This window comes from Microcaecilia unicolor, chromosome 9 (genome assembly GCF_901765095.1).
Source record: "Microcaecilia unicolor chromosome 9, aMicUni1.1, whole genome shotgun sequence".
Classification (NCBI taxonomy): Eukaryota; Metazoa; Chordata; class Amphibia; order Gymnophiona; family Siphonopidae; genus Microcaecilia; species Microcaecilia unicolor.
In genome coordinates, this window is record NC_044039.1 from 132,640,718 (window position 1) to 132,658,790 (window position 18,073).

The window sequence follows — 18,073 nt, forward strand, 5'->3', positions numbered from 1 at the left end:
GGTAAGGTCTCACGCCGTAACCGGGTGATAATGGTCTACGTGCGCAGAATGACAATTACCGCCCACGTACCAGAAAATAAAAATATTTTCTGGCACTCCTAGCGAACGCACATCAAAAATGAAATTACCACAAGGGCCACGCGGTAGCTGGGTGGTAACTCAAAACTGACCCGCGTAGGCATCTATGCGGCTTAGTAAAAGGACCCCTGATTATAGAACTCAATATTTTATTCCTTTCTCCTCAAGCTAAAGAACTTAGAAATACATATGAAACACTTACAATTGCTTTTCTATGATACAGGTGTAAATTGTGTTCGGCTCCCACTTGTAAACAGAGGGCAAAACAGATGCTGGTAGATTAGTTAAAAGTCATGTTTCCTTTAAAATAAAAGTACATTGTCCTGTGACTTATTATTCAGTGAAATAACAGAGAAGCAGATTGACTTCAGGATATATCCTCCATATCAGCAGGAGGTGGGGGGATGGGGGACTTTTCTCTGTTCAGATATTTTCTAATTATGAAGATAAAGAAAAAAAAACTATCTTCAGCTCTTGGCCCCTGCAATTCCTACGCACTTCTCAAAGAATAGGAATCTGCCTGCAGTCTGGCCTTAATTTAATTACAATGTAAATATGAATCCACTTTTGGTATACTTATACATTAAAAATACACTCTTATGAGGAAGCTGGTTGCCTAAAACATCTTTTGAATTGAAAGGGATTCTTTGTCTTCTTATTGCAAGGTAGGGAGCTGTATAGTCTATTAAAGGTTTTATTATCAGGACTTGCCATCACTGGGAACTTTATTAATATTGATTCTAGGAGCCGGCCCAATGTCTTGATGCAGTGTAGAGTAATGTTATGTGAGAGATTAGGGTTTTATTCTTGACATTGACTTCTGTGCCTTGGGTTAGTTGAGGCTAAGGTTACTGAGGAGGCAGCATGCAGGGAGGGGGGAGGAGGTAATTTTACAAGGAGATTTGTAATTTAAGAGTGTATGCAGGTGCCTAGATGTCATTATTACATACTAAAGTAAATGGCAGAAATTATGCCTTCATTGCATGCACATGTATATCTGCTCTTGAGCAGGTGTAAATGTCCACTCCTAGATTATTTAAGCGTAACTCTGGTTTACCCCTCCATCTGAGTAAAACCCTCCAGCTAAGGGTTTTGTACTCGGGACAAGGGTCCACAAAACAGATTGCACTTCAGTCGAGCTGGGCGCAGGCTGGGGCCAAGCTAAATCCTGGTAGGCCAAAGGGCTCTTTCCCCCTGGATTACTCAGGGTAACTCCAATTTGGCGTGCGTTGGGTGTGCATAGGCGCCTACGCAGCTTAGTAAAAGGGGCCCTCGATGCATTAGAAGTTTGCAGCGCATTAGAAGTTGTGTGCCTAAATTCTAATCAGTGCCAATTAATTCTCATTATTGCTTGTTAAGTGCTGTTATCAGTGTTTATTAGCTTGTTAAGCTTATTAAATTACATGCATTGTTACAGAATGCGCTCCAATTTCACCGCACTAAATAGAATCCAGGGGAAAGTGACTAATCACTGGTGTGTGTAAATAATGGCATTGGGGGAGGGGAATTCTATAAAAGGCACTCAAAATTCAGCACGACAGAAAAAAGAGCAGACCACATAAAAAGTAAAATGATATTTATTTCCAAGTCATCAAAACAGCAAACAGTTTCCTTTAATTGCCCAACATGGCCATGTTTCTCCCTATAAGGGCTGCATCAGGGGCTAAGCAAATATCTGTAAATAAATAAATAAGTAAAAGGCCGTTAAATAATGTAATTTATCAAAACACCTACAACTTAAAACAAACTAAGGGCCCTGTTTACTAAGGCACGTTAGCGTTTTTAACGTGCCTACAATTAGCGTGCGCGCTAACCATGTAGGTGTCTATAGGGATATTGTAGTCACATACACAGTTAATGCGCATACATGGTTAACGTAAGTTAAAAATGTTAACGTGCCTATAACACGGCTTATAAACAGGGCCCTAAGGGAATTGTTTACTAAAGCTTAGCTCGAGTTATCTGCAGCAGGGCCCATAGGAATAAAATGGGCCCAGCTGCAGATAACTCAAGCTAAGCTTTAGTAAACAGGGAGGTAAATATATAAAACACTAGTAAAAAAAGGCCCGTTTCCGAAACAAATGAAACGGGCGCTAGCATGTGGGGTTTTTTTTCTGTTGCTAAAAATCCTTACCAGTCATGAACTTAGAAACAGCCCCGGAGAGTGTGTTTGAGAGAGTATGTGTGAGAGTGACTGTGTGACAGAGAGTGAATGTGTGTGTGTGTGTGACAGAGACTGAGACTGGGTGCGAGTGTGTGTGTGTGAGAATGAGAGTATGTGCCAGGGTCCCCCCTCCCTCTCAGTTCCCTGGTCTGTCTCAGTTGCAGGGGGGTCCCCCCTTCCTCCCAGTTGCAGGGGTTCCCCCCCTCCCCGTGCTTGCAAAGTGGGATGGACCAGTGTGTGGCTTAGAGGGTGGCTATTGCTGCTGGGATGATATAGAGTGTGTCAGAGAGTTTGTGCAGGTTGTTGGTGTGTTTTTTTTTGTTTTTGTTTTTTTGCGTAGGGGGTTGGGGGATGTGCTTTGCTGTGCTGGCAAAGTGTGATGGATTGGTGTGTTGCTTTGAGGGTGGTTATTGTTGCAGGGTGTTAGCAGTGGAATTTGTGTGTTTCTGTTGTGTTCTGTGTGTGTGGTTTTGTCTGTCAGGGGGGTTTGTGGAGGGGGGTTTTGTGTTTGCAAAATGTAAATGTGGTTGTAGGGGGGTTAGCCTTTGCTGAGTGGTGGATTGATTTTTTCCTTTTTTTTGTGTTGTGCTGAAGCAGCAGTGTTGTATTAGATGGTCGGAAGGGAGAGGAGCACGTTCTTGTTATGTCTGTATTTTTGGGCTGTTTCAGGCTGGCTGTAGGGTAACGCTCGAAGAGAAATGTGCTGCTGGAAGCAGCGCTGTCTTTTTCCGTGTGTCTGGGTTTCGGGGCATCCTGGAGATGGGAGATGGTTTCCCTGAGGCTGGTGATGGTTGTTTTAAGTGGGCGGAAGGGAGAGGAGCACGTTGTCGGGCCGTCGGGGGTTGAACCGGTATGTTTGGTCCGTTTCAGTCCAGCTGGAGGGAAACGCTGGAAGAGGAATGCGCTGCGGGAAGCAGCGCCGTCTTTTTGCGGGTGTTCGGGGCATCCCCGAGGTGGGAGACGGCTTGTCTGAGACCGGGGATGGTTGGGCACGTCCTTGGCCACTTCGGCAAAAGGGGAAGAGGAAGGGGGGTGCGTCGGTGTGTGATGGAGGGGGTGCGTCGGTGTGTGATGGTAGGTTTGCAGCCAGTCTCCAGTGATTCCTAGGCAGGGGAGGAGTAGGGAAACACGCTCTGCGGTGGTCCTCTGCTCTCCGTGCTGCATAGATAATGAGCCGTTCTTCTGGTGAATGCCCACAGTAGGAATATTCTTCTGTCGTTCTAGCGGTGGTCCTCTGTTCTCCGTGCTGCACAGATAATGTGCCGTTCTGCTGGTGAATGCTCCTCCCTTCTTGCCTTGTAGTTTCATCTGATAGGTCCGTCTAACGTCGCGTTGCATTGCTTGGGAATGGTTCAGCGATGGTCCTGTGCGCTTCCGTACGTTGAGGGTGCTTTTTTCTGATTGGTCCGTCATGCGTCTTACGTGGAGTACCGTTGCTTGGCAACGTTTCTGCGATCCCTTAGTTCAGTTTACTGTAATTTTTCCGCCCTCGACGTCATCACATTTGACGCAAGGGCGGGGCAGAGAGGGGTGGCTTCACCACCATGAAGTAACGAACCCTTCAGGGAGTGACTGAGTGACTTCAGAACGTTGTCTTCAGAACGTTGAGGGTGAGTTTTATTATAGTAGATATCTCGTACAAATAAAGGAAGAAAACTACATACCCAGCAGGAGCAGTCCAATGTTTTCCCTGTCTGGTCTGCTAAAAATATATGGATAACTGATCAATTAAACAAAACTAAAGACAAAAAAAAAACAAAACAAAAATCAGTCCCATCAAACAGCTCAGGTGCATAAAGGAAATAGCAAAACAAAAGTTAAATACTCACCAGTACAGCACTAGAAACCAGTGGCGTAGCTCAGGCCCACCCAAAATTGTGAAACTCTTGCTATGGGCTGGTGGGGATCCCCAAACCTTGCCAGCTGAAGATTTTCTGTCCTTGGGCAGTCCCCACTCTTCCAAATGTCGGCCAGCAGCACTTGCCTTGAACTGAGGCTGAGACTGGCCCTTCTGCACATGCTCAGTTTTCGCTCAGTTGTCTAGATTATTGCAATTCTCTGTATTTTGGTTTACCTCCTCTTCATAGGTTTCAACTCCTCCTAAACACAGTTGCAAGGATATGATCACATCTCTCCTGTTTCCCATAGGCTTCATTGGCTTCCAGCACATCTCCAAATTTGATTCAAAGTTTTAGTCCTAATCCATAAGATATTTTGCACTGGAATTCCAACATATTTATCTGACCTGCTCCTTGCTTACTCTACATCACACCCTACATGCTTGCAATACTCTAATCAGATGACTCTTCCTCCTCTATCTGCTCACCAATTAGATAACAAGATGCATAGCTTTCTCTTCTATAGCCCATTAGAATGGAATTCACTCTCAGGTCACCTGAGGGATGAACCCAGTCATTTCCTGTTTCAAATAGCACTGATGGCCCATTTATTCTATTCGGCATTAAGTAAAAACTAGGGATTTAGGGGCTAGGCTAAAACCCAAGAATATGGACAACTCTTGTAGCTGTAGTTATTCGTATCTTCCTTTTTGGTTCATTGTAATTTCTTTTCTCTGATTTGCATTTTTAAGCATTGTATTTGTTGTAAACAGCCTTGCTGCATCCTTACTGATTTCAAAGAGCGGTACATCAAAAATTAAACTACACTAAAAACTCTTGAATTCACATGATCACAGTGACACAGCTGCTTCTTAATGAGGCATTTTTTTGCTAATGGAGTGAGAGAATTTAAAAATTCATTTACCTCTTGTATCATATAAAGCAATAGGTTTCATGTGAACTTTCACTTTAGGGCTCTACTTTTGAAGTACATGCCATTTCAGAATCAAATGGATTTTGGTGAATGCTTTCGAGAGTCTAATGGAATACACTGAAAATTCATTGCAGGGAAAGTTAAATGAGGTCCACAGTGTAACATGTTCAGTCATTCCTTATTTCTCTCTCTCTCTCTCTCTCTCTCTCTCTCCCCCCCCCCCCCCCCCCCCCCTTTTCTTCATTCTTTTACCCCTGTCTGTCACACTTTCAGATATATTCTCTTTAAAGTCTGTTTTCTGCTTGGTCATCTTTACACTGTACCACAGTGCATCTCTCAGTTAAGAACATCCGTTAAATGGCTATTACCCCTGCGGCAGGGATAGACTGTGAAACCTAATTGTGTCAGGTGTTATCAAATGAGGCTTTTGATGTTTCATTTCACTGTGCTTATTGATTTCATTTGAAAACAGCAGAAGAATTCAATTGTTTGCTGCTTTTATTACTATTTTTAAAAATAAGTTTTATTTGCAATTTTAAAAAAATAGTTTTAAAAATGTATTCTTACATTGTGCCTCAGCATATCTATCAATCAAGAGCCTCCCTTATTAAAAATCCCAGTCCTTCAATGTTTGAAACAGGAGCTGTGTATACTGTATAGGTTTGCACAAAGATTTGTCTGGTTCTTTCTGTGTTTTGCTTCCCTTTTGTTTGATGTTTGTTTCAAGTAATTTACAACCAATAAGCAAACAGAGGAAATATGAAAAAAGATGGCAAACAAAAGCCACACAACAAAACAAAAAATCAGTGCTAGGTAACTCCTGCCAAGTGGGAAAAACTTTTCCAGCTCAACCTGCGCTCAAGAGAAGCCCTAATATAGCCCAAGCTTCCCAATGGGCTATCTGAGGATCAGGGGGGGCACCTGTGCAAGCGAACTACGCTACCTTCATACTCCGCCACGGTCCACATGCTCGCTCTCATCTCTACCAGCCGGTGTGATCCAGTGCTCACTCTCATCTCGCTGCTCCAGTGGCTAGAGCTGGGCTTGCCTATATGTGAGAGCAGCAGCACAAGCAGGCTTAGCATCAACATGACATCAACTGTTACAACCTCTCCCATTGGACATCCAGAATGAGGCTGAAACTCATTTCAAGCCTCATTCTGGATGTCCAATAGTATTGTTTCTCTTCTCTCTCCTATTGGATGGAGCCCAAGAATGGCGCCGACAATGAGAGAAGCTATTAGAGCCCCAGAATGAGGTTTGAAATACAGTTGGAACCGGAAAAAACATTCTCATTTGAATATCACCCCAAAAAAAAACATACAACACGCTAAAAGTAGCCCAAAACTAGCAACCAGTAACCACTGGAAAATTGCCTGCTACCAACTTTAAAATGAGCCCAACTGGGCAGGAAAATAGCTAGATTGGCAGCTGATGTCCTTAACCCCTTCCCAGCAGCTTACCCTTTCTGTGATGATAGGCTTCATGGCCAGCAGCCAGGGTTGGCCAGCACCAGTTTGTATGGCAGACATTAATAATGGCCGTGAGTCTACAGGTGTCATTTCACCTTATTGCACCAGAAGGGCAAGAACAAAGGGTACCATGAATTTAATGTACTGTAAAATTTTGTATTCTAGTTTTTCAATCAAAATGTCTGTATAAAGTGAATTCAATAAAAATGTACATGACAACAAAACATAATACAAAGAAAATGAGTACCTGAAAGACATGGGAGAACAAAGGAGCATCAAAACTTCACAGATAATGCAGCAGCAAAGGGAGAGGAGTGAGGTACAACAAATGAAGAATCCAAGCTATTGAAGCAATCCACTTTATTGAAGAGACTCGACACAGCCATATTACGGCAATGACACCTGCATCAGGAGTCCATCAGCCTTAAGGGCAGTAAAGAGAAATTTGTACATGCATACAATGATGAGATATATCATATACACTGATGCTCGACACAAGGCAAATTTGCTGGTCATCTGGCATGCCAACCTCTGTGGCTTTGATCTTCGCACACCAGATCACCAGAAAATTCGCCCTGTGTTGAGCATCAGTGTACACATGATATATCTCACCATTATATTCATGTACAATTTTTGCTTTACTCCACTGCCCTCAAGGTTCATGGACTCCTTAGCAGGCGTCACCACTGAAACAAGGCCTTGTCAAGTCTCTTCAGTAAAGTGGATTGCTTCAATATCTTGGAGTCTTCGTTTGTTGCACCTCACTCCTCTTCCTTTGCTGCTGCATTATCTGTGGGGTTTTGATGCTCCTTTGTTCTCCCATGTTTTTCAGTTAGTCATTTTCATTGTATTGCAAACTATGACCTCAGGAATGGAGGAGTAGCCTAATGGGGCAGTGAGCTGTGATCATGGGGAACTGGGTTCCATTCCCACTGACCCTGGGCAAGTCACTTAACCCTCCATTGTCCCAGGTATAAAAATACCTTAGATTGTGAGCCCACTATGGACAGAGAAAGTACCTGCATATACCCCTGGATTCTATATATGGTACCCAAATTTTGGTAAGCACACAACAGTGGAGAAGGCCAAAAAAGCCCTCTCACAAATGGTGTCCACACATTATTTAATTTTTCACAACTTAATCTTCATAACCAGTCACAAAAAAGAGTACCACTACCTTTTCAAATCTATCTCTTCAAAAACTGTATGAATAATCACACGAACTATAGATACCTTCTTCACATTGCATAACAATATTGTAACTCCACCAAAATGTAAATTGTAAACCACTTTGAACTGAATTTTTGTTTGGGATAATAGTGGGATTCAAGAATGCATAAATAAATAAATAAATAAATAAATAAAGACCCAACATGACTCGTGTTTCGGCAAAAAAATGGCCTGCCTCAGAGGTATACAAAATTAAATAAATACAATATATAAACATACATTTAAAAAAGTTTATTCCTGAATCTCCACTACCCCAGTTGCAAAGGACTAAAATATAAATCAACATATGCATTCAGCTTCTCATACATAAGCACCCAATTATGGAATGCACTACCAAACATCATAAAAACAATGCATGACCTAACAAACTTCTGGAAATCACTAAAAACCAACCTGTTCAAAAAGGCATACCACAATGATTCAACCTAAATACCAGACAACAAAACTTATACCGGAACTGGACAAAACCGAACTCTCTACACTTGACTGCCTCATTTACCCTATCTCTAATGAACTTTAATGCAATTCCACTTTATTTTCCATTCGGAAATGAGCTCTTTATACCTGACTGCTTAATCTAATCTGTCACCTATGAACTTTAATGCAAGACCACTTTGTATTTCTCATTCCGGAAATGGCGATTGCCATTACGGCATAATGTAAGCCACATTGAGCCTGCAAACAGGTGGGAAAATGTGGGATACAAATGCAACAAATAAATAAAATAAAACCATATACACGAGACATCCAAGTGTAAAAACTATACAATAATAATTACCGTACAGAAAATAATATAATAATATCGGGTGCCAGTCCAAGATGTGCACCCAACTAAATTGGCTAACAAATTAATTAGTGCCAATAAATGGGTACTAATTGGCACCAATTTGGATTTGTACACACACATCTTACTGCATGCTATTCGATAACACTGTGCTCCCAAACTTTATAACACGCAAACCAAAAGGGGCGTGGCCATGAGAGGTTTATGGATAGGTCGGGGGTGTTCCTAAATTTTTCCACAGTGTTATAGAATACCTGGGATGTGTGCCCAAATTGGACACTAGGAATTATACCTGGTTTCAGCAGGCATAAGTGCTTTGACGCTGTATGCGGTTGTTTGTATCGACTGTTGTATTATTGGCTTTGTGCCTTTTACAGTGAATAGACACTGAGAGATACTCTGATTCCTGAAGCAGGCATATTTTTGCCGGAACACGGAACCATGTCGAGTCCATTGTATCTGGTCTTCGGTAATAAAGGTTTTTATCCGCTTACCTCCTGGAGTCCTGCCTGATTTGGTTGTCCTGCGTCCCTTCCCTACTCTGTTGGACAGTACCCAACTTTGAGTGCTCATTGAGCGCTGATTACTGAATCTAGCACATAACTTGTACAGCGCTGCATACATCTAGTAATGCTATAGATATGATAAATAATAATACCATTTGGGAGAGCTATTCTCAACAAAGGATTTGAAGGTTTTATGGCAGGTGTATAGGGAGTTAGTGAGCATGTGTTTCAATATAGATACTTTCTTTTCACAAGTTCCTGCTAATAATTGCAGTTAAATCCATAGTCAATCCCAGCAAGGATTATCTCTCAAGCTTCTGTTCACTTCAGCGGTACTCTTAATGAGACTTGAACAAATGATTTAGGTCTAGTACAGCTGTGCTAGAATAGCCCCTTGGTAATAAATGTACTGCAACTGTCATTAATTTGGATATCTCATATAATATGAATATTAAAATGTAATCCTTGCTTTACAAAATAAGCAAACAGATGCCTTACAGTTAAAATATTTGTGCCATGAGTGAAACTTACAATCTTCTTTGAAAAAGAAAAAACTGATTTGCCAAATTTAAGCACATAAATTCCCTACGGTAATTTTCAAACTTTCTGTCTTAAAAATTGGCCGATACCTGCATAAGGGAAAGTATGCATGTGGAAGATAATTTTATATCAGGGTGCCCAAGTTAATTGGGCAGGAATATGCCTATTTTGAGTGTGTTTCATAAAGACACATAGGCATCTGTCTGCCTTTGATAAAATGATACCTCAAATCCTGCAGAAATCGTGCCTAGACTGAGGGTACAAACATTATACCTGCTCTTAAGAGCATGCTTCATTTGCATACATGTGTATTTTATAAAATATATATACAAAGTAAATTTACTCCCAGTTAAACTTCTTGGATGTCGGGGAAAATAGCCCAGTCAGTTCTCATAGGCAAAACAATAAGATATCATCGATCCACTTTTCATATTTTTATGTTTTCATATGAAACATTCTAAGAAAAATAGATAAAGCTATAGATATACTTTAATGTATCTTGCACCGACTTATTGCACCGACTTATAAAATTACTCTAATGCCTGTTATGAATTACTTTACATGTATCTTTTTTCATTTTGCACATTAATATAAACCAAGTTCTATACTTGTACAGAAAAGTCTAAGAAGTAATAACAACATATAATACATGCTATATGAAAAAGAAACATCTTAACTAAAGTCCACAAAAAATGGGGATCCAGGGGCTCTTTTAGTAAGCCGCATAGGTGCCTACAAGCACCCAACACGTGTCAGTTTTGAGTTACCACCTGGCTACCGCGTGGCCCTTGCAGTAATTTTATTTTTGATGCGCGTCCGCTAGGCGTGCTGGAAAATATTTTTTTTCTGGCGTGTGGGTGGTAATTAGATGGTAATTGGCATTTTACGTGCGCAGACCATTACTGCCCAGTTACTGCGTGAGACCTTACCGCTAGGTCTATGGCTGGCGGTAAGGTCTCAGACCTAAAACGGACGCGTGGCAATTTTCATTTTGCCGCACGTCCATTTTCTGCAAAAATTTTAAAAAAGACATTTTTTACAGGTGCGCTGAAAAAACACGCGTCTACGCTACCACAGGCCATTTTTCAGTGCACCTTTGTAATTCTAAAGAAAATTAACTAAAATCTAACCCCCCTGTCTACTAAGCTGCGCTAGTGGCTGTCGTGTGCTAATGCCAACACAACCCATTCGTTTTGAATGGGCTGTATTGGCATATTGGCACTGCCGCACAGCTTAGTAAACAAGGGGGTAATGCATATTATATACAGATACTTATTTTGTACCTGGGGCATTGGAGGGTTAAGTAACTTGCCCAGAGACACAAGGAGCTGCAGTGGGAATCAACCCCAGTTTTCCTGGTTCTTGGACCACTGCACTAACTCTTAGGCAAAGACTAACCACATCAATTACATCTTGGGCCAAAAGTAAAGCATTGCAGGGTTAACTTGCTTCAGGTGGTATCTCCCCCACTGATAAGGTCCTTATTAGAGATAAAGGCGGACAATTGTGCTGAGTCAAAGCTCTAAATGTGTCATTAAAAACAATGCGGCAAGAACAGTCATAGAACTTCCCATTTCCGTTGGGTTACATTTAATACTTTTACTTCTTCCAGAGATTGAAGAAAGGAAACTGTCTATTGAAGAAGAGGAAGCAAAGCGGATTGCAGAGTTGGGAAAGCCAATATTGGGCGAGCATCCAAAACTTGAAATTATTATAGAAGAGTCTTATGAATTCAAAGTAAGTTCTGGCTCACAAACAAAGGTGTATGTGCGGCAAAGAGAAAGAATAGATGGGAATCAGTAAGAAGTTAGAGAGAGGGCATCCAAGAGAGACGGGAAAGCTTGTGCAGAATAATAGGGCCGAGATAGCACTGATAGAATTAGCATATAAATAATTTTCCACCATTGTTGCCATGCTTGCCCTCACTTTGTTGGTGTCAGGGACAATTGTGGAAGAGGTGATAGAGCTCTGGTGTGGAATTGACAAAACATTAACTGTGATTGGGAAAATGAGAATGTAAATGTGATTGGCTGACCTGGTGGCTCCGGTGATAAGGAGAATATCGCTGGTTTGATCCAAGTCAGCTCGTCTCCTCCCAGGGGGTGCTTTGACAGTAGTATTCACAGCCCCTTGGGAGAGTATTTTGTGGTCATTGCTAAAGGGTGGCACCTAGTGGCCAGAATCAGAACAACTGTGGGACTTTTGCAGCAAAAAAGGGGTTACCACAGGGTGCACTCAGGTGGAGAGTGGGCATGTCCTGTGCTAATCAGTTAGCGCAGCTACATCACCTCATAAAAAGTGGAGGTAGAAGCTCATGCGCTAATGGCCACGTGCTAATGGGAAAATTAGCATGTGGCCATTAATAGTGAAAATGGAAAAATCAGCCATTTTACCTTGTTACAAGAAATGATTTATTTTGGGGAAAGAGCTCGAGAGCACTCGCTACTGTTTATAATTTAAGAGCAGATGCTGTATTTATAAGTTTTAGGATATTAATTTCTCCACCAATCACCAAAGGTGATAATTGCAATAAATTAAATAAATTAAGTATATATATATTCAGAACACAAAGAGACCGTATTTTTAGCTTCAAAAATGGTTGATTTAATATACAATTGCACACGAGAGGTAGGTTTTAAGAGATCTTTACAGGTAATCTGTGCATAAAATAGAACAAAGTAGCAGGTAGGTTAACTTACAAGTCCTTGTTACGCTGTGGTCCAGCTGATTGATGAGCACATGGTTAGGACAGGAGCAGGGCTTCTGCAGTGAATGGATCTGAGTTGCTGGCAGTTGATGAGAATCTGACTCTTGGGAAACAGCTTGTCCTTTTATATCTTGCAAGCTGCAGGAGGATATGCCATGTGGATCTTTGCTGGCTTCCTGGTTTTTTTTGCACACGACCCCTGAGCATTTGCAAAGCATTCTGGTATCTTGGTCTCATGTCTGCACACGACCCCTGAGTTGGTCTCATGTCTTATGACATCACGAGACTTACAGTCTGGATCTTCTTTTGATGTCCTGCTCAGTCTCTGGGGCAGATACACATTACAAGTCCTTCCTTTCTGCACATATCTGAAAGCTGATGGGAGGGGCAGGTATACCTTTGACAAGCAAATGTCCTGTTTATGCTTCCTCTGAGTTCTTTGTTTTATTCAGGTGCCCACCTTAGTCCATCTTTTGTTAGGTGGGAGGGCAGAGGAAGCTCTTTTGTGTTTGTTAAGTGTTTGTAGTTCCCTGCTCTCAGAAGTTCCCAGAAAAAGGAATGGAGAGAGAGGGGCTTGAAATGAAACTATTCTCTCTGCTGCCGTGTCAAATATATATTTTTAAAAGATACACAAATATATTGGTGTATATATAATCCAGCAAATATGCTACATATTTCAGTAATAAACTGATACCATTACAACCTCTGCAGTAAAAATGGCCTTAGTGTGCAAGTATGACCCACGTAGAGATGCACTAAGACCACTTTTACCGTAGTTTGGTAAAAGGGCCCCTTAGTATATTGAGGGGGATAGAAACAAGGGGGAAAAAATCCCAAAGGATTTACGAATGAAGGCTCACGGTTGCAGATCACAGCCTGAATACATCTGAGATGGATGTACAAAGGAACAGGAATGAACTGCATATTGTTAAAGGAAAATGAGCAGAAACATCATGACATTTTCCCCTGGATTCTATATAAGGCGCCAAAATGGTTAACGAGCCGTTTATCAATTAATTAGCCTTAACAATCAATAATTTAAGTTAATTGGCACTAATTTGGATTTGCACATCTGCCTGCGTGCTAATTTGTTAACAGTAGATGCCTCAATCCCATAGCACACAACTCAAAAGGGGTGTGGGCAGGGAAGGGACATGGGCGGATCAAGGGCATGGTGAAAATGTGCTCGCAGTGTTATAGAAGAGCGCCATTTACACACTGAAATGCCATGGGTAGGGCACCCATAAATCCAGTAAGCAGAACAAAAATGCAACATGCAGGGATTAATAATTCATGATAACAAAAACAAACTAATAACTTTGTCTTGTCACCATTAACAAAACATTTTACACTTAACTTTAATGTTTTTTTAACAGATTTTCAGGTGCCTTGGCAAATATTCTGCATTTACCATTTCTTATGCAGTTCTACCCATTCTTCAGTGATCCATTTTAAGCACTTTTTTAAATGATCTGCATTGTAAAAATGAAAATGTAATTTTTTCAAAAACAGAGCCTCTGCCAACATGGCCAGGTTTCGATACTTCCTCAGGGTAGAGGTCTGAGACATTCCGTTGGCAGAGGCTCTGTTTTTGAAAAGCTAAGTAGCTGAATTACGTTTTCATTTTTATAATGCAGATCATTTAAAAAAGTGCTTAAAAATGGATCACTGAAGAATGGGCAGAACTGCATAAGAAAAGGTAAATGCAGTACATTTGCCAAGGCATCTGAAGATCCGTTTTTTTTTTTTTAAACAAAAACGTTAAATTTAAGTGTGAACTGTTTTGTTAATGGTGACAAGACAAAGTTATTAGTTTGCTGGGATATTTTTGTTACCATGAGTTGGGCACCAGCATTCACACCAGGATTCAGCTGGCGTTAATACTGCTGCTCAACTTAAGGCGCAAGAATCGGCTCTAAGTGCTATTCTAGAGGGACCCTCATCCAGGAACACACTTGATAGAACAGTGCTTAGCGACGATTTTTTTGTGCCGATGATTTTTGAGTGCTATTTATAGCAGGTGCGTAGCTAAGTGGGTCCCCGCAAATTTCGTCCAGGCCTCCGGTTTTGCTGGCGAGGGGTCCCCATCCACCACCAGCTGAAGCCTTCTTCAGCGCTGGTCTCGACTCAGTCACGTTCGTTGCCCTGTTCTTTCTTCTTGCTGACGTCCTCCTGTGCATGCTCCCTTACATGAAACTGAGCATGCTCAGTTTCTCTTAAAGAAAAGTGAAACCGAGCATGCTCAGTTTCACATAAAGGAGTGTGCACAGGAGGATGTCAGCAAGAAGAAAGAGCAGGGCAGCGAACACGGAAGGCTTCGGCTGGCGGGGGTTGGGGACCCCCACCAGCAAAGGTATTTGCTTTTGCAGGCGGGGGGGAGTGACGAGGAGGTGAGTGGGTGCAGCGAGGCGGTGGGGGGAGCGAAGAGGCGGTGGGGGAGCGAGGTGGTGGGGCGGCAGACTAAAATGTGCCCCCCCAACCTCAGGCTCTGGCCCCCTTCCACTGCAAGGTCTGGCTACGCCCCTGATTTATAGAATTCCCCCTTTTGTGGGGGGTTTTTCATTTGCTGATTATAGTGTGTACTCTTTGCAAAGAGTGTGCCCTCTTAACAGAACGAAAAGTAAATGTGATTGAGCCATGGAGTATGACTACATTAATTATGATCTGTTCACTGGAGCATCCTGAGTTCTGCAAAGGATTGCTTGTTGAATATGTATGCTATGAAGAAAGTGTTTCTTATATGTTATAATAGAAAAAATCAAGTTATATATGTATAAAAAGAAAACATTTTCTGTGTAAAAAACAGACTTTACATGCAGAGAAACCAGTATAAAATCACCTTCTTAATACTTCAGAGCAGGGGTTCTCCACCCAGTCCTCAGGACTCACCTAGCCAGTCAGGTTTTCAGGATACCCACAATGAATATGCATGAGATAAAATTGCATACAATGGAGGTAGGGCATGCATATCCATTGTGGGTATCCTAAAAATCAGACTACCCTGTTTCCCTGAAAGTAAGACATCCCCCGAAAATAAGACCTAGTAGAGGTTTTCCCGAATTGGTAGACATAAGGCCTCCCCTGACAGTAAGACCTAGCAAATTTTTGTTTGAAAGCAGGGCCACCGAGAGCTGGACAAGGCCACCCCCGGGCCACCCCCCACCCGAGGTCTAGGGAACCTGCCTGTCCCTAGCAATTGAAAATACAGTATTTAAACTCTGCCCCACTGGCAGGAATGCAATTGGAGGACTTCCGCTCAGCTTAGGGGGAACAGTGGTTGCAGCCTACACGTAAGCATACTCACTTATGCCACATCAATAGCAGGCGTAAATGTGAACGCCTAAATGCAACATCTATGCTTGTAACTTCCAGTATTCTGTAAGTTATGCGTATAAGTGGGAGACATACCCAGTGTCTGCCTATGTTCTTCCCTCTGTGAATGCCCTAACGCAGTGACATGCTAAAGTTATACAGCTCTGTTGAGTGTGCGCCCAGCACTTACACGTATTAACTCAGTGGTGTAGCTATGGGGGGACCTTGGGAGGCCTGGGACCCCTCACTTTGGGATCAGGCCCCACACCCCAAACTGTAGTGTTCTGAATGGCTGGTGGGGATGCCCAAACCCCACCTGCTGAAGAGTCCTGTAGCCCGAACCTTCCCTAATGTAAGGAAGTCGGCAGTGTGCTTTCCAGCCACTAGATTGTAAGCTCCTTTGAGCAGGGACCGTCCTTCTTTATTTATTTTGTACAGCGCTGCGTAACCCTAGTAGCGCTCCAGAAATTTTAAGTAGTAGTAGTAGTAGTAGTGATGCTGGCACTCCTCACGCATGCTCTGTTCACACGCATGAATTGAGCATGCACGAGGAGTACTGGTGGCGGTGGCTGGAAAGCACACCAATGACCAGGGCTGCCGAGGGGGGGGCAGGGGGGACAAAATTCCCCAGGCCTCCAAGGGGGACCCAGCGCCGCAGTCCCCGTTCTCACCCGCCCACCCTCAGCTCCGTCAATCATCTGCTGCTGGGCTGGGCCCCCTGCATTCAAATAACAGCGCCTCACCTCCATGTGAAAGCGCAGCAGCAGCAGATCGCCTCACTTCGGGCCTTCCCTCCCTGTGTCCCGCCCTCGTCTGATGTAACTTCCGCGAGGGCGGGACACGGGAGGGAAGGCCCAAAGGGAGGCGATCTGACGCTGCTGCAGTTTCACACGGAGGTGAGGCACTGTGATTTGAATGCAGGGGGCCCAGCCCGGTGGCAGACGGAGGGGGGACTGTCGACGGGGCCGGGGGTGGGCGGGTAGAGACTGGGGACTGCGGTGTGGTAGCCTCGGGGGGGGGGGGCGGTGGCAACCTCAGGGGGGGTGGCAGTGGGGCCCCAGGGGCGGCCTTGCCCCAGGCCCGGCCCAGTCTCTCGGTGGCCCTGCCAATGACTTCTTCATACAGGAGAGGTTCTGGCCATGGAGCTCTTCAGCTGGCAGGACATGAGTAAAATTTTTCCCTGAAGGGGAGAGAGCAGAGAGGAATGGGTGCCCCCCCACCACCACCAGGGTCCCCCCCCCCAAAAAAAAAAATAGGGTGCTGGCTACACTCCTGGTATAATTATTACAATTATGTGTGAAGTGCCAGTATTCTATAATTTAATGCACATAATTGGCACCTAACATTAGACAATGTTACAGAATAAAGCCACACTATTACATCCTTTTTGCACAACATAACACTATTGTATTGTTAGCAAGAATGTACTTGTGACATCATTTAATTCATTCTTCTTTTAACCTGTTTGTTTTTGTTTTCCATTGCATTGGGTTGATAGAACACAGTGGACAAACTGATCAAGAAGACGAACCTCGCTTTGGTAGTAGGAACACACTCATGGCGGGATCAGTTCTTGGAAGCCATTACTGTCAGTGCAGGTGAGGGCATGGATCTGAAATTAGTGGAAGGAAGGTGTGTTTATAAGAAGGCAAACAGTTTCAGCTTTGATGGCAGCCCAGGGTAAAGCAGGCATTCTGCATATGGTGTCTCCCCTTTTTTGTACCTCTCCCAGTATATACACAAAAGTAAGTGAAAGCAAGTTTGTCACACTGAACAAAAATTGTCTAAACTGTTTTTTTAATCTATAAAATGTATAAGTGTAAGTATTTTTCTTTAGTAAAATACTGGTATATGGGTTCATAGATGCTGTCTATACGCTACAAGTAGCCAGCTGTCATCATCTTACAGTATATCTGCTCTTATGGGTTTTTTGGATTCAGTTTATAGTATTTTCACTGCACAGTAAAGTCATAAAACATGAGCTACGAACTTGAAATGCTGAAACAAAACTGTTCATTTACTAACACGATGAAAGCCAAATACCCATGTTTTCGTGCAGGTCGATAATGACTAGGAAGCGGAATGCATAACATATGGTGGTGGAACTTACATTTCTGTTGCGCATAAAGGTGCACTTGATTTAGAGACACATATCAGAACATTGAAGCATCTTAAGAATGTTTGGGAAGAAAACTTGTCTATGAAACTTACCAATTTTTTTCATAACACTGTGTTCCAAAATTGACGATTCTGTTTTGGCTGCTGAAAGAAAATTGTCATTTCATGCTGTTAAACATCATCATAGCTATAAATCAATGGACTGCAGTTGCAGGTTAGTAAAAGTAATATTACCTGACTCCAACACTGCATGCAAAATATCGTGTGCATGAACAAAAACAGAAGCAATTGTTAATAGTGTGCTGGCTCTGCATTCCATTGAAATAGTTGTGAAAGCACAAAGCTGGTTACGTTATTGAAGGGTTGCAACAGATGGTAGTAATCATGGGT

At 42.7% G+C, this 18,073-nt stretch overlaps 1 protein-coding gene across 1 annotated transcript in view; it reads left to right on the plus strand.

The window, feature by feature from the left end:
* The window catches only part of SLC8A3 (solute carrier family 8 member A3), a 463,589-nt gene that overhangs the window by 422,233 nt on the left and 23,283 nt on the right, over positions 1-18,073 (plus strand). The window contains 2 exon segments of the mRNA XM_030213695.1: positions 11,159-11,283; positions 17,064-17,163. Of these exon segments, the coding sequence (XP_030069555.1) occupies positions 11,159-11,283; positions 17,064-17,163 (225 nt within the window).